The 15514-nt window shown below is 40.5% G+C and overlaps 2 protein-coding genes across 3 annotated transcripts in view; one reads left to right on the top strand and one right to left on the bottom strand.

The window, feature by feature from the left end:
* Positions 1 to 15514, bottom strand: part of Orc4 (origin recognition complex subunit 4) — a 33975-nt gene that overhangs the window by 8709 nt on the left and 9752 nt on the right. Inside the window, exons 1-3 of one of the 2 annotated variants that reach the window (XM_028311780.1) lie at positions 2068 to 2320; positions 1667 to 1792; positions 487 to 709 (exon numbers count right to left, since the gene is read on the bottom strand). In XM_028311780.1, the coding sequence (XP_028167581.1) occupies positions 487 to 709; positions 1667 to 1792; positions 2068 to 2277 (559 nt within the window). In that variant the 5' untranslated portion in view covers positions 2278 to 2320. Of the gene's footprint in view, positions 1 to 486; positions 710 to 1666; positions 1793 to 2067; positions 2321 to 15514 lie in introns of those variants that run through there. The other variant, XM_028311781.1, reaches the window with a different exon arrangement.
* LOC114357952 (synaptic vesicle glycoprotein 2C) overlaps positions 6523 to 15514 on the top strand; it is a 29105-nt gene continuing 20113 nt past the window's right edge. Inside the window, exons 1-4 of the mRNA XM_028311782.1 lie at positions 6523 to 6656; positions 9842 to 9996; positions 11181 to 11317; positions 13572 to 13719. Coding sequence (XP_028167583.1) covers positions 9882 to 9996; positions 11181 to 11317; positions 13572 to 13719 — 400 coding nt within the window. The 5' untranslated portion in view covers positions 6523 to 6656; positions 9842 to 9881. The remainder of the gene's footprint in view (positions 6657 to 9841; positions 9997 to 11180; positions 11318 to 13571; positions 13720 to 15514) is intronic.

The following is a 15514-nucleotide window of genomic DNA, read 5'->3' as shown; positions in this document are numbered from 1 at the left end:
CCCACAATAAATCGAGCGTAAGGAATAAATTTGAATCGAAATAAAATTGTCGCCGTTGTTCAGACATTTCGTTCGCGAATAAAAACAAATATCTCGACAACACAACCCCGAACACAACACTTCGCCGCTAAGGCGCCGCGCGAGCTGCCCGCTTGTTTCGAGAACGGGTCTGCGTTGCCCGCCCCGCTCCAGCGCCGCCGCCGCCGCCGCCCCGCTGCCCGCTAAGTTCGAGGCTGAGGCCTTAAACGGAATCAGGATCTATGCGTACGAAGTCGCGGGCGGCCGTTAGTATTCAGATTGATACAGTTGCTATGTGAGAAATTGTATGTTTTGACGTCCACTGCTGGACAAAGGTCTCCCCCAAGGATATCTACAACGACTGGTTCTCTGCCACTATGTGGACCGACGATGGCGACGATCTGGTGAAGGTCAAATAAAAAACAACTTTATAAATCATACAAATAAAATCATTATCTGGTTATTTACCTAGCACACACATCGGAGCCTGCTTATTATGTGTGACATCGAACAGGTTATACAACAACGTCTGCGTCCGACCGGTCTTACAGAACATGTGGAACTCTTGCAGCAGAAACACAACGCTCTTAGCGCTCCGGTTGCCGCTGCTTTGGAGACAGCTCAGTAGGAAGGATAGGTTCTCAGCGAAGGTTCCGAACACACGATCACCCACTGCGTTTTCTAGCTGCATCTGTAAATTAACAGATGAGTATGACAAAATCAATACTTAGATTAAAACCGTAAAAGATCTAAGCAAAAACTACTGTCCCAAGAGTTTCACTATATGGTGCATATTGGTTCAATAATAAATCAGTGCGTTGACAGCAGTCTCGTGTTTCACTCGCGTCCTATGCTCCTGTACTTACCACTATGGTACCCAAGAGAAGACCGTAGAAGTAAAGAGCGTCCAAAAATTAGATGGAAAGACGATATCATTTTATTTTGACATTTAATTGACATTAATTCTATTTGTATTGTTAATTTATTTGGACATGATGTGTATTTCTTTCTTATTAATACTGCAATTGTTTATTATTAATAAGAAAATATATTGAAAATTTGACATGTAATGAACATTATGAATAAATTTCTTATTCTTATTCTTATCCGCCTAACCTTGGGGCCATGCTGGACCAGAGTAGCGGAGGATAGAGCTCCGTGGAAGGAGCTGGAGGAGGCCTATGTCAAGAGGCATGCTGAATTACAAGACATAGTCAAATTCAGAAGTGAATTTCTTTCACAAAACTTCATTGATTAATCCCCATTCTTCAATAATGGGAATTTATGTAAGAAAAGTTCACAACACCCATTGATAGGAAAAGTCACACATTCTCTGCAAATAGGCCTATAAAAAGTGCTTTTACACATCCCATTGCTTTAACCCTACCTCTGCTTCGGGTTAATTCAATGGTGATAATAATAACCCTCCATTCCAGAACCATTCCGCCCCATCGGCCGTCAGTTCTGCGTACTATGTGCCCTGCCCATTGCCACTTCAGCTTGCTAATCCGTCGGGCTATGTCAGCGACTTTGGTTCGTCAATCGATCAACATGGAAAGCATTGGGGGAGGCCTATGTTCAGCAGTGGACGTCCTATGGCTGAAATGATGATGATGATGATGAATAATAACCCTAATTTTTTACGTACCTGAGCTGTAATAGACTTGAGTGCTATTTTATCATCGTGGTGGATCAGGCCGTTGAGCTTCACAATAATGGCATCGTTCTCTAAATCCACTTCTTTTGAAAGCTGGCTTAATACTGAATTTATGAGCTGCGGACAAACATTTTGCACTATGAAGCTTTGTTTATTTACATGTGGTTCATTTTAATCATAAATTAAGCTTAACATCAACTAATATGTTTTTGATATGACCTTTTCCACGTTAAAATAGCTTAAACTGTATCAATAACAAAGAGTAAACACACAGATATGGATTAGAGAGTAAACAGCTATTTTAGAGGTTATAAAGACGAATGTTGTTGATCAACGTATCATGATAAATTATAGCATTTTATTTACATAAAATTGTATGTGAGTATACTAACAGTTGTTTTGCCACATCCTCGAGGCCCAATTATCAATGCAGAGTGAGATTCTCCATTCACAATCGATCGCTTCATGAGATCGTACACATGATTCCTTTCTTGACTATGACCACGAAATGAGACGTTGTCTTCGATAATTTTGAACTTCAAATACTTTCTGATGAGCTTTATTTGTGTAGAGATTACGTTTTCAGCCGATAGCTCCACCATTTTATTGGTTTTTACTCAAAATAATTTTACTCAGCTTCGAACGAAAGTAAACAACGGATTTCGCGCGCACAAGTCAATCAACAACCCCACAACAACAACTGCTGATTTTGACGTCTATCATCTGTCAATAAAACTAGTGAAGTGCTAACAATTGATAATTTAATGCACTGAAATGTGTATAAATAATCGATATCAAAGCGTATTTAAGTGTTTGATTTAGCATTTAATGAAATAGTATTACTATCTTATTATATTATTATTATTCTTAATCTAAAACTTAGCTGCTATACTTACTATGTATTTCTATTACTTATTCCTTAAATGTTATTTACCTACGTGCTTTTAAAATAGAATAAAACTAATTCATTTTATTAAATAAAATAAATAATAATATTAAAAAAATATTAGCAAAATTTTCGACTTCCTTCTTATCTAAATTTGAGCCTTAGGTGGTGTTCTATTTATAGAATCCCCGTAATTCAAAATGTGTGAATACCGAGTTGGCGCATGTGCAAAATGCGTAACACCACGACTGCGCACTGCGTGAACTTTGCGATCAATAAAGGCTTCCGTTCTACAAGAGACGATGTTTCAAGTACAAATCTAATGATCAAATCCGTTAAGTACCTACTCACTGAAAATCACAGCCTGCATTCCTAATAAATTGCGATTCAATTAAACATTGCAAAACAATTATTATTCAACTTCAAAAATTTTAATGTAAATAAAAAAAAGGTGGACAATATTGAAATTCCCTTAAAATTTATATTGAGAAAAATAAACCTAATTCTGTTAATCAAATAACCAACGGCATTGTATAGTAGGTATTTATTACAATTTTATCCCAATGTTATAGTAGCCTTTATTATTTTTCTGTTTAAAAGCTCAATAAGAATACTATCGACAGCTTTTAGTGATTATTATGCATCCAGTATAGGATATGATTTACCTACGTATTACAAAATGCTATATTTTATTATATACAACGTGTCCCAAAATTCAAGGATAAGCCGGCGCCGCAGGATGGACATAGTCATGTCATGACTACTTTAGGAAAAATAAGAAAAAAAATCTATCTCAATTAATTTTTAAGTTACACAATAAATTATGAAATTCTTCAAAAATTGACACCCCTTATGATATTTTACATTACCAGAACCACTATTTTTTAAATATTTCTGTTTTTTGTTTGTATCGGCAACTTAAGTAGTGCTGCTATCCACCTCAATTCTTAAAACCCCCAGAATTCTTGCAGTTTTTACACAAAAGTTAATCAAAATATGATATTTCCTTAAAATTTTGAACGATTTTTACTTTCACTCCACTTTGACTCGTCGTTTTGTAAAAAAAAAGTATGAACACTACTGCGGCAAGTTTTTTATAAAGTTGAGGCACCTATCCAAGATTCCAAAATGGTATAATACTCTAAGAAAACTAGTCGCAAAAAAGATATGCGTACCATTTTTACAAACACTTCGCTTGTTAGGTAGTGTGGGACAAATCTTGCAACTGAATTTAAAACCAGTTCTCCTCAACCGATTGAGCTGAAATTTGGTTACATTATGTAAGTACGATGACAATGCATTGTTATGGTACCATTGAGCTGGATGGAGTCTGGAGGTGACCATAAGAACTTCTAAACGAAACGGCTGAATCGCATCTAGTTTGGTTTCGTTGGATTTGTCTTTTCGAGCACTTTAGTGCTAGATGATGTCCAGGGTCTTGATGATGAAGTCAAGAGGTGGCCAGGAGCTGGCCAAAGGAACTCCAAAACGAAATGGCGGAACCTTATCGAGTTTGGGTTCGTTGGATTTGTCTTCCCGGGCACTTGGGCCATGAGATTAAGAAACAACTAAACAGTGTAAAATAAAGTTATAATCGCGCATGGAATTTATTCCTCTTTTTTTCTGTTTGCGCTACAAGCTTTCGTATTTTAAACTTTAGTTGTTTCTCAATCTCATGGCCCAAGTGCCCGGGAAGACAAATCCAACGAACCCAAACTCGATAAGCTTCCGCTGTTTCGTTAAGGAGTTCCTAAGGCCAGCTCCTGACCACCTCTTGTTTTCATCATCAGGACCCTGGACATCATCTAGCACTAAAGTGCTTGAAAAAACAAATCCAACGAACCTAAACTAGATGCAATTCCGCCGTTTCGTTTAGAAGTTCCTATGGCCACCTCCAGACTCCATCCAGCTCAATGATGCCATAATATTGCATTGTCATCGTACTTACATAAGTATACCAAATTTCAGCTCAATTGGTTGAGGAGAACTGGTTTTAAATTCAGTTGCAAGATTTATCCCATACTAACTAACAAGCGAAGTGCTTGTAAAAATGGTACGCATATCTTTTTTGCGACTAGTTTTCTATTAGTATTATACTATTTTGGAATCTTGGATAGTTGCGTCAACTTTATAAAAAACTTGCCGCAGCAGTGTTCATACTTTTTTTTTACAAAACGACCAGTCTAAGTGGTGTGAAAGTAAAAATCGTTCAAAATTTTAAGGAAATATCATATTTTGATTAACTTTTGTGTAAAATCTGCAAGGATTCTGGGGGTTTTAAGAATTGGAGTGGAGAGCAGCACTACTTAAGTTGCCGATACAAACAAAAAACAGAAGTATTTGAAATATTGTGGCCGTGGTGATGTAAAATATCATAAGGGGTGTCAATTTTCGACGAATTTCATTATTTATTGTGTAACTTTAAAAAATAATTGAGATAGATTTTTTTTCTTATTTTTCCTAAAGTAGTCATGACTATGTCCATCCTGCGGCGCCGGCTTATCCTTGAATTTTGGGACACGTTGTATAATAATACGTAACGTATTATATATACGGGTATTGGATCTGGAACCGTTCCAGATCCAATACCCGGGTCTCATCATAAGAAACTTAATGTTATGCAAAAATCTATCTCCTATTAACTATCTCTCATTACTACAGTTGTCAAATTTATTTATTGTTGGCTGACTTCCAATAGCAATGCGATGATTCAAAGAACTTAAAACTTACCATTTAGGGATTACCCTGATCTTCCTTCATACACTTGTCTTTTTTAGTCATGGGGTAACTGCTGACACGCTATCCCTTTCTTGACCTTAAACTCTGCAGATTTTATAGGGTTATACATGAGATTGAAAATTCAACGGATCCGATCCGCCTTCTAAGTCAATTCAAATAACATATTTGAACAATCTAAACCTTGTTGGCTATAAAAAGCGAATAATATTTTTAAAGTTTACATAATGTTCTTTATCTGTTTACGTATTGAAAGTTAATAATGGTTTTAAAATGAAATCTTATGACGTTTTTAAACACGGATCGGATCCGAGCTAACAGTGCGCATGACACAAATCCTTCAGCCCCTTTTATAGGTAGTATTGCGAAATTGGGTGAATGTGTCGCTAACTTGGAATCCGCAAAATGTGCATTGAATCTCAAATATCTAATCTAAACAGTTATGATGGACTATAATGTGTCGGGTCTTATTAAACACTAGTGCTATGCATTTCTTTGAGTGCAGCAGGTTCTAAGTAGTTGAATTATATTACGAATTTTGCACTCAACACGAGCAATAAATAATCACAATGTAATATATTCTGATATTAGCCAGCAGCAGTGTAGCACCGCTTTCTTTGTTCATTACAAGGACAGTCAATTTATTATACCGGACGTCAATTTGCTTGCTTAATGCTTCTAAACTGTAAGTCGTACAAGTGTGCCTGTGTTGTAATCATTTTGCTTGATTTTTATTTAAACAGTTTTTTTTTATTTTATAAATCAAACGTGTTATTCTAAATATGTAATATTTTGTAAGATATAAAATACTATGTTTGATATCTACAAGTCCCAAAATAGTTAAGATGGCGTTTAAAACCTCTTACAGAAATTATTTTAAAGTGCCTAGGATCCTATTGAAAGATAATGATTTTACAAATTAAACACGAGCTGGTACATAAATACAATACTGTTTCAAAGATGCATCGACAATTGTGTTTTTATATAAATGAAATAATTAACTTCTCACTACATAAAATATACTTCAATTACTAATTCACTATGATTGTGCATTGATGTTTGGGTGACAACACTATCAATGAATTTAATGAATGTAATACTACCAAAAAATGTGTACCATGTCTAATAGCTATGCATCTCGCTCTATCATTTGCAAAAAAGAGCAACAAGTAAACAAACAGATAATCTCTTAAATTTTGTTGGATTACACAACCATTGTAAAAGGGCAATGCATGTTTGTATTTTTGAATTTTATTTTTTACGTAATATAACATTTGTTGGTGTAAACGGTTGAATTGTTCAAAAATTAAGTTCAAAATTAAATTATACGTGTGAAATTGGCATCGAATAAAGCGAATTGTAAGTAGTATTTAGTAAAATAGATAACAATGGTGGTCTGTTATTTTATGATTTTATTGTTTGTTGTTGTTTATTCAGCCAGCGTGGGAGCGTATTGATTATTGCAAATGTGTAGTGGCATCGTCATTCATCTGTGTATTGTGGTTTTGCTGAACTGTTCAGTTTTATCAAGGTTTATCTTAAGAAATAGCAGGAGACCTCCCATGTCGTATGTCAGCCGGAAATTATCTTGATTTCTTCGTAGGTGTTTAATTTAACTCATCTTGCTGTCGCAGTCTTCTAATTCTTAAGTAGGTATGACGTGACATACTGACTGACTATGGTTTTACTTTATCATTGTTTCGACGACGGGCGACAACAAATACCTATAAGTTCTATACATTTTCATAGAATAGTTGTGTGTTGTGTAGAGAATAGAGATCTTGCCTTGCATTTAGGGTTGCCAACCGTACTATAATATATAGTATTGTACTATATTTCGGGTCTGCGTACTATATACTGTTGAAAAAATATATAGTACGCAAAAATACTATATTTTCAACAAATCAAATCTAACAAACAAATCCTTCATTAAAAAAAATAAGAACGCGCCTTTAAAGTAACTTTTAACTGTTAAGATGGCTAAGTCATATAACCTATTGCGCACGTACCATTTCCTTTAATGAGGTCCGTGAACATAACCGATAGGCGATAGCGTGTATCCGAACGCTTGCGTATTAAACGAACTTCATCATTTCAGCCATAGGACGTCCACTGCTGAACATAGGCCTCCCCCAATGCTTTCCATGTTGATCGATTGGTAGCGGCCTGCGTCCAGCGCTTCCCTGCTACCTTTACGATGTCGTCGGTCCACCTTGTAGGTGGACGTCCTGCGTTTTCCGGTACGCGGCCTCCATTCCAGAACCTTTCCGCCCCATCGCACGTAACGAACTGGCCAACACAGATGCTGGCCAATGTCAAATTGACAACGTAAATTTTAACGTCGTCAAACGATATTTTGGTCTGCTTTATTTATCGGCAGAATCGTTTTCAACTAGATGTTGTTATTTCTTTTCAAAAGTTGAAATCTTATATAAATTAGGTATGGAAAGTGGTAGTGATAACGAAAGTGCGTCAAATTCTATTGTGCCGCTAACGCCGATTAAAAAACGAAAAATACCAAAAAGACTCCAAATAAAATAAACCGGAGTGGGAAAGAGAGTATGACTGGATTACTGAAGATCCCCAAAATATACAGTGTGAGTCACGATAAAGTGCACATATGAAAATATGTGAAACTAGACCTATTTTTTTCGAAAAAAAAAGAAGTCAAAATTTTGTTTTTTTTTTTAATTTTTTATAGAATTTTTTTATTCCAATTACTTCTCATAAAGAAAACGTAATAACTTTTAAACTAAGAGGTATATCCTGATAAAATAAAAACAATAATAATGCTAAATAACAGGCGATACTAATAAAATACCCAGAAAATGCCAAAAAATAATAAAAAAATATACTTTTTGAAAAAAATTCTGCTTTTAAATTCGTGTTTTTTTGGTTATTTGATCAATTTCTCCAAAAAATGCCCCTATAACAGGTGGTTTTTATTGCTTTGTATTTCTCTATCGTATTACTTTTGTAAAACTAAAAATTGCGTGTCTCTATCTCACAACATATTATGTCAATTTTAAAATCGGCGCTAGTAAAACGTAAAGAAGATATTTTTTTTGGTTACAAAACAAAAAAAAATGTTGCAATCATTAGAAGCAAAATCCCCCCCACAGAAAGTTATGGAATTCAAAAGATTTTTTTGCTATTTCTTGATAAAATGTTTACGACTATCTTAATAAATGGTTTGATTTCAGTGAAAGCAATTGGTTATTTAAAATCCAAAAATTAAATTTAAAAAAGGAGGTTTCATTTAATGACTGTGAGACAATATTAGAAGTTCTAAATTTACAAGAAAAATTGAGTATCAAAATGGACGACCTATACCTACTCTGAAATAACGATATTGAATGAAATCTTTGCTAAATTAAAAGACTGTAGTGACTTTACTGACAAAACTACAGTCCGAAAATGGCAGCATATTTTAAAAAATACTGAAAATGACTTACCAAATTTATTTGAAGTAATTTCATTCCTGCTCTCTATTCTCGCCACTTCGGCATTTACAGAAAGGATATTTTCGGTTATGAATTCGAAGTGGCGAGAAGAAAGAAACAGAAGTAGCACTAAAAATGAGCTTTTGATTTATATTAATTTAAAAATTGAATGTGACAAAGCATATGATACATTTATATTAAACAAAAAACTGTTACACAGCGCAAGAACTGCAAAAAAATATAGTTTTTATAAAAATAAATAATTAAAAAATGTATATTTGTCTATTTTTTTGTTTTTCCCATAAAATACTATATTTTTTTTAAATGTACTATATTTTTTTACACCTTATTTTGGAAAATACTATATTTCGCCGATGAAATGTTGGCAACCCTACTTGCATTGTTCCCTTCCAGTGTTAACTTATAAGCTTAGATTACTAATCTAAGCCTATACCTAAGTAATGGTATCAGAATTTGGCTTAGCATACAACGCTTAATTCATAAACATGCATACAAAAGTAATAAATGAGACATCCAGAATGGCATTACATAGGCATTTTCCAGGGCACTATTTATGGTGACTGCTGGACATAGGCCTCCCCCAAGGATTTCCTTAAAGACCGGTCCTGCATTACCTGCTTTTTATGTTAACTACTATATAAAAATAAGTCGGGTTTTACTCCCTGACGCTATAACTCCAGAACGCACAAACCGATTTCCACGGTTTTGCATTCGTTGGAAAGGTCTCGGGCTCCGTGAGGTTTATAGCAAAGAAAATTCGGGAAAAGGGGGTAAAACAGGATCCACGCGTACGAAGTCGCGGGCGGCTGCTAACTTAATTTAATTATTGAAAGAAACACGGGCTTGAATCTTTTCTTACCATAACAAAAGCATTATGAGTGTTGTATCCAGTATCTTATTATGTACCTAAGGCTGAGTTGCACCATTGTACTTTAACTTTGACAAACGTCAAAAATCTGTCAATCTCCATACAAAAAGCACCGGTTATTGATATTGTTAAGGTGGTGCAACTCAGCCTAAATGTAATAAATTCAAATTCATTGAAATTATGACTATTTCCATACATGGCACGTGTTACAGATGTTAGGGTCACCGCAAGAGGTACATAGCGCATCAAGCAATGGCGGAGGAGCAAGCGTGGCTCGTGCGAGCTCGCTCCGACTCTGAGAACTCGTCCAAGCTGAGCTTCGGTTCCATCGCGCGAACGATGGCCTACACGGAGGACAGACTCACAGGTGATTGTACTATTATAAGGACGCCTTAGAACTTGTTCACTGATGTGTGCTACTGTAAGGACATCAGCTTACACTCATCAAAGGTCAAGTTTAAAATAGACAGACTGAAGATTCATCTGAGGACAGGTTACTGTGTGTACTGTAGATGTCTTAGAAAATGAAGAAGATAGGCCAAAAACCATGGCCTTTATAGAGGACAAAATCACTTTTGGCTGTATTATTGACAAAAAGTATATGTATAGTTCCAAAATTCCGATTTTTGCCATGTTGGAAACCATATAGTTGAACGATGGTAGCGCCCCCCTGTTATTGAGTTTGATGGGAGAGTTCAGCGTGGGAAATCATTCAAATAAACAAAACAATATTATTATCATGGAAGGAAACAGTATTTAGTTTTATGTAGTGTGGCAAATGTTATTTTGACCCATATTATTTCACTAATATGCTGTTGTTATCAGCTTGCTGATAACTTGTGGTCTGATCAGTTAAATATAGTACAGTTAGGGAATTAGCTTTTTGAGTAAATAATACACTCTATTTTTGATAAGCTGCTGTACGCATTATTAAATTCTTTATGTTACGTTTAAAGACTGAAAACGCTTATTCAACAATGTAACAACTAAGGACGTGTCGCGGCTTTCCTTAACTGCCAAAATCCGCTGTTGATATATTCAGAAGCTGTCTCATCATGATTTTCGCGATGTGGTTCACTTATAGCGACCACAAAGAGTTGCGAGCTGCTCTCTCAATTAGCGTTTCTTTTGCTAATAAAACGCCAGATGTCGTTTTTTAAAGGTCTCCCCTCACTAGCGACTTTCAAACTTTATCGTCTTGTCAGCGCCACTCTCTATTGCTTCAACGCTGGTAAGATGACGATGCTTGGGAGACGTTAGTATGAGGGATCCCTAAAGTGAAAAATAAGGTTTTGCGTGTAAATTAGGCCCAGAACAGACGGCGAAACGCAACTGCAATGAAACTGCAACTTTGTGATGATTCTGATGAATGAAACTGAAACTGAAAGTTTCAAACTAGTCGCGTCATGTGTGGTCTCTCAACAGACGCTATGGCAGAAACTTAGATGCAACTCAAAAGTAACTAGCAGTTGCAGTTTCGTTGCAGTTGCGTTTCATCGTCTAGGCCTTAGACAAATAAAATGGTGTTATCTAACTGTCAATTTGTTCCAGCAACAGAGGGCGGCGGTGAGCCAGGCAGCGTGGTCAGCATGGCCAGCCCGCCCGACGCCGCCGAGGCGGAGAGCGAGCTGCTCGACTACAACGACGCCGCCGTGCTCGAGCAGTTCCACGAGGACGCGCTCCGCCAGGTCAGTGGCTCCGTCTGGCCAGTGGCGGCTCCGTCTGGCCAGTGGCGGCTCCGTCTGGCCAGTAGAGGCTCCGTCTGGCCAGTGGCGCCTCCGTCTGGTTTAGTAGAGGCTCCGTCTGGCCAGTGGCGGCTCCGTCTGGCCAGTAGAGGCTCCGTCTGGGTCAGTAGAGGCTCCGTCTGATCAGTAGAGGCTCCGTCTGGGTCAGTAGAGGCTCCATCAGGCCAGTAGCGACTCCGTCTGGCCAATGAAGGATCTATAAGATGGAGGGAGAGCCTCCTGCCTCCAGTCAGCATGGCCAGCCCGCCCGACGCCGCCGAGGCGGAGAGCGAGCTGCTCGACTACAACGACGCCGCCGTGCTCGAGCAGTTCCACGAGGACGCGCTCCGCCAGGTCAGTGGCTCCGTCTGGCCAGTGGCGGCTCCGTCTGGCCAGTAGTGGCTCCGTCTGTCCAGTAGCGGCTCCGTCTGGCCAGTAGCGGCTCCGTCTGGCCAGTAGCGGCTCCGCCAGGTCAGTGGCTCCGTCTGGCCAGTGGCGGCTCCGTCTGGCCAGTGGCGGCTCCGTCTGGCTAACTGTCTCCAACAGATGGCGCTGACGCCAACCTTACTACGGTATACTCCACCGTGCCCATAATCATGCATCGTGGTATTGGAGTTTTCTACCCTGCTTAGCATATAATATATGAAAACCAAGATGATGTCATTTGGACCTTGGTCGCCGAGCACAACACCCGCTCGCAAGGAAGCACTAACACCTTAGTTTCCTTAGTGTGGTCGATCAAAAATCCCACAGCTCCGTCTGCAGTAGACGGAGCGAGGGCCTTTGCCTCCAGTGACAGCATGCCACGAGGACGCGCTCCGCCAGGTCAGTGGCTCCGTCTGGCCAGCAGTGCTCCGTCTGGTCAGTAGAGGCTCCGTCTGGGTCAGTAGAGGCTCCGTCTGTCCAGTAGAGGCACCGTCTGGCCAGTGGCGGCTCCGTCTGGGCAGTAGCGGCTCCGTCAGGTCAGTAGCTCCGTCTGGCCAGTAGCGGCTCCGTCTGGGCAGTAGCGGCTCCGTCTGGGCAGTAGCGGCTCCGTCTGGGCAGTAGCGGCTCCGTCTGGGCAGTAGCGGCTCCGTCTGGCCAGTGGCGACTCCGTCTGGCCAGTGGCGGCTCCGTCTGGCCAGTGGCGGGTAGCATTGGAGTACTTTTGTCGGACTTTATAACTTTGAAAGCTGTGCATTTAGCCACTTGTTACTCTTTATTGTCCTCACGTACGTTGTATGGTTCACACTGCGTCCCATATAGTGCCGTAAGTCAGCCTTAAGTACGATGTTACTACTTAAACTGCTATTATAATGCTATTATACTGCTAATGTACAGCCATAGTGAACTTAAAGCTGTCTAATTTGTGCCCAAACTGGTTCTATAAAAGCATTATAGCAAGCTATACAGCTCGTATACAGCTGACATACACAGCTTGTGGAGTACATGTGAACGACTATTGAACTCTTAAATGGAGTAAAATGTTACTTGGGTAGAGGCTCCGTCTGGCCAGTGGCGGCTCCGTCTGGGTTAGTAGAGGCTCCGTCTGGGCCGGGGCGGGCCCGTCTGGCCAGTGGCGGCTCCCTCTGGCCAGTGGCTCCGTCTGGCCAGTAGAGGCTCCGTCTGGCCAGTGGCGGCTCCGTCTGGTCAGTAGAGGCTCCGTCTGGCCAGTGGCGGCTCCGTCTGGGTTAGTAGAGGCTCCGTCTGGCCAGTGGCGGCTCCGTCTGGGTTAGTAGAGGCTCCGTCTGGCCAGTGGCGGCTCCGTCTGGGTTAGTAGAGGCTCCGTCTGGCCAGTGGCGGCTCCGTCTGGCCAGTGGCGGCTCCGTCTGGCCAGTAGAGGCTCCGTCTGGCCAGTGGCGGCTCCGTCTGGCCAGTCGTCTTTTGGTCACTAGAAACGGGGGTGTTTGGTAGCTGCTAAAGGAGGAAATGTACGTCCTACTCGATAACTGACGACCGCAGGAAGCCGAATAACTGGATAAAAAGTTCGACCGCATGTGGTTCTTTAATTTTTCAATTCACCTAAAGAGGTTTTTGACTGTTTAATTCATCATTTCAGCCATAGGACGTCCACTGCTGAACATAGGCCTCCCTCAATGACTTCCACATCGCTCGGTTGGTAGCGGCCTGCATCTAGCGCCTTCCTGCCTTAATTAATGATGATGATGACTGTTTAATTGTCCTTACTAACTTATTTTTACCCCTGAAATAAAAACAATTTAATTTGTTCTGTCTTCAGGCCGGCTGTGGCCCATACCAGGCCAAAGTGGCTCTAGCTACGGCGTTGGCGGTAGCCGGAAACGCGCTGGAGCTAGCGGCCATTCCCTTCGTGCTGCCCTCTGCTGAGATCGAACTCTGCATACTGCGCCATGAGAAGAACTGGCTTGGTGAGCATCTTTAATTAATTTAGCTTATTTATAAAACCAATGCTGTATTGGTCTTATAAATAGGGCACGAGACAGCACGAATAGTTTCCTCATCAGCCAGTTTTGACAGTTCCAACTCCTTGCCAGACAATCTTTTTAGATTGGATTCTTGGATGGCTTGAGCATGGAGTGCAGGTGCGGTTTTGTTCCCCAGTCGATGAAGCACCTGATGCCATGCACTGAGTGCCCAAACAACTGCACTCAGGAGGAATTGATGAGTGCTACTGACAACGCCACTCTTGTGGCGGACTTTTGGGCTGACACTGTGTAGGTTTGTTGTCGACACGAAAAAAAGAAGAAGAAGAATCTTTTTAGGGTAGCTGCCGAAGCCACGATGACCCAAACTTCATGATGCACCAACATTGTAACCTATCCTCCATGCTGAAAAACTTTCAGCTTTTATAAAATGACATATGTCTGGCGGTCACTCTTAGTCTATTCGTGCTGCCCTCTGCTGAGATCGAACTATGCATACTGCGCCATGAGAAGAACTGGCTTGGTGAGCATCTTTAATTAATTAGCTTATTTAGAGCACAATTCAGCAACAATGCACGAAGAAATGACTGCCGACGGGGCAGCAAAGATCTGGAATGGAAGCGGTACGTGGCAGCGTAAGACGTCCACCACAAAAAAATGACAAAAGTGGTCGCCCCAAGCAAACTTAGCAGACGAGGCGAAGAAGATCGGCAAGACCTGGAGCGAGATCAAACGCGAAGCTCAAGACCGAACGCGATGGAGGACTGTTGTGGACGCCCTCTGCCCCATCTAGGGGACATAGGACCTTAAGTCGAGTAAGTCAAGACAAAATCAGGCGCGGATCCACCGTTGTGGACACTGTGGGCATGCCCACAACCCTAATTTGCTTGTTTTAATTATGATCTATTGATAAGATCTATAGGCTGATGATAAAAACGGCTGACTGAAGAGCCTTTAAAAATCGAGCGTGATTGAGCGTGAGTGAGTTCGTACTCCAATCCAACTCTTACTTTGCTAATTTTTGGTGGCTGTGCCCACAACCTTTTTTGAGGGCTGGATCCGCGCCTAGACAAAATGGACAGACGTCACAAAGGTAGCAGGAAGGCGCTGGACGATGGGACAACAAAGATCTGGAAGTAGCTGGATGCAGGCCGCTGCCAACCGTCCAATATAAATCATTGGGGGAGGCCTGTGTGCAGTGGACGTTCTATGGCTGATATGATGAAAAGCATATTTAGAACACCAATAAAGCGACAGAACGAGTAGTTTCCTCAACAGCCAGACAGTTTTGACAGTTCCAACTCCTTGCCAGACAATCTTTTTAGGGTAGCTGCCGAAGCCACGATGACCCAAACTTCATGATGCACCAACATTCTAACCTATATTGGGAGCATACGGTGACAAACTTTCAGCTTTTATAAAATGACGTAGGTCTGCCGTTCACCAGCTCTTAGTCTATTCGTGCTGCCCTCTGCTGAGATCGAACTATGCATACTGCGCCATGAGAAGAACTGGCTTGGTGAGCATCTTCACAGTCTGACAATCATACTGTGTCCGTCCGCTTCAGCCAAATGGACAAAGGCCTCCCCCAAGGATTTCCACAACATATTATAACACAACAATTCACGATTTCAACAACAGTTTTTATAGTTATTTAATTTTTAGCGTTAAGAGTCGCATCTCAAACTGTTGTTTCAAAGTTGGAAGAGCAGTCGCCCGGCAAGCGGAAGGTCGTGGGTTCAATTCCCGCCTTAGGCAGTTCGATTTTTTCTAGTTATTT

Source organism: Ostrinia furnacalis, unplaced genomic scaffold, assembly GCF_004193835.3.
Source record: "Ostrinia furnacalis isolate ACB-3 unplaced genomic scaffold, ASM419383v2 OfSCF3546, whole genome shotgun sequence".
Taxonomy (NCBI): domain Eukaryota; kingdom Metazoa; phylum Arthropoda; class Insecta; order Lepidoptera; family Crambidae; genus Ostrinia; species Ostrinia furnacalis.
The sequence above is the reverse complement of the archived record's forward strand: the minus strand, read 5'-3'. Positions and strand labels throughout refer to the sequence as shown.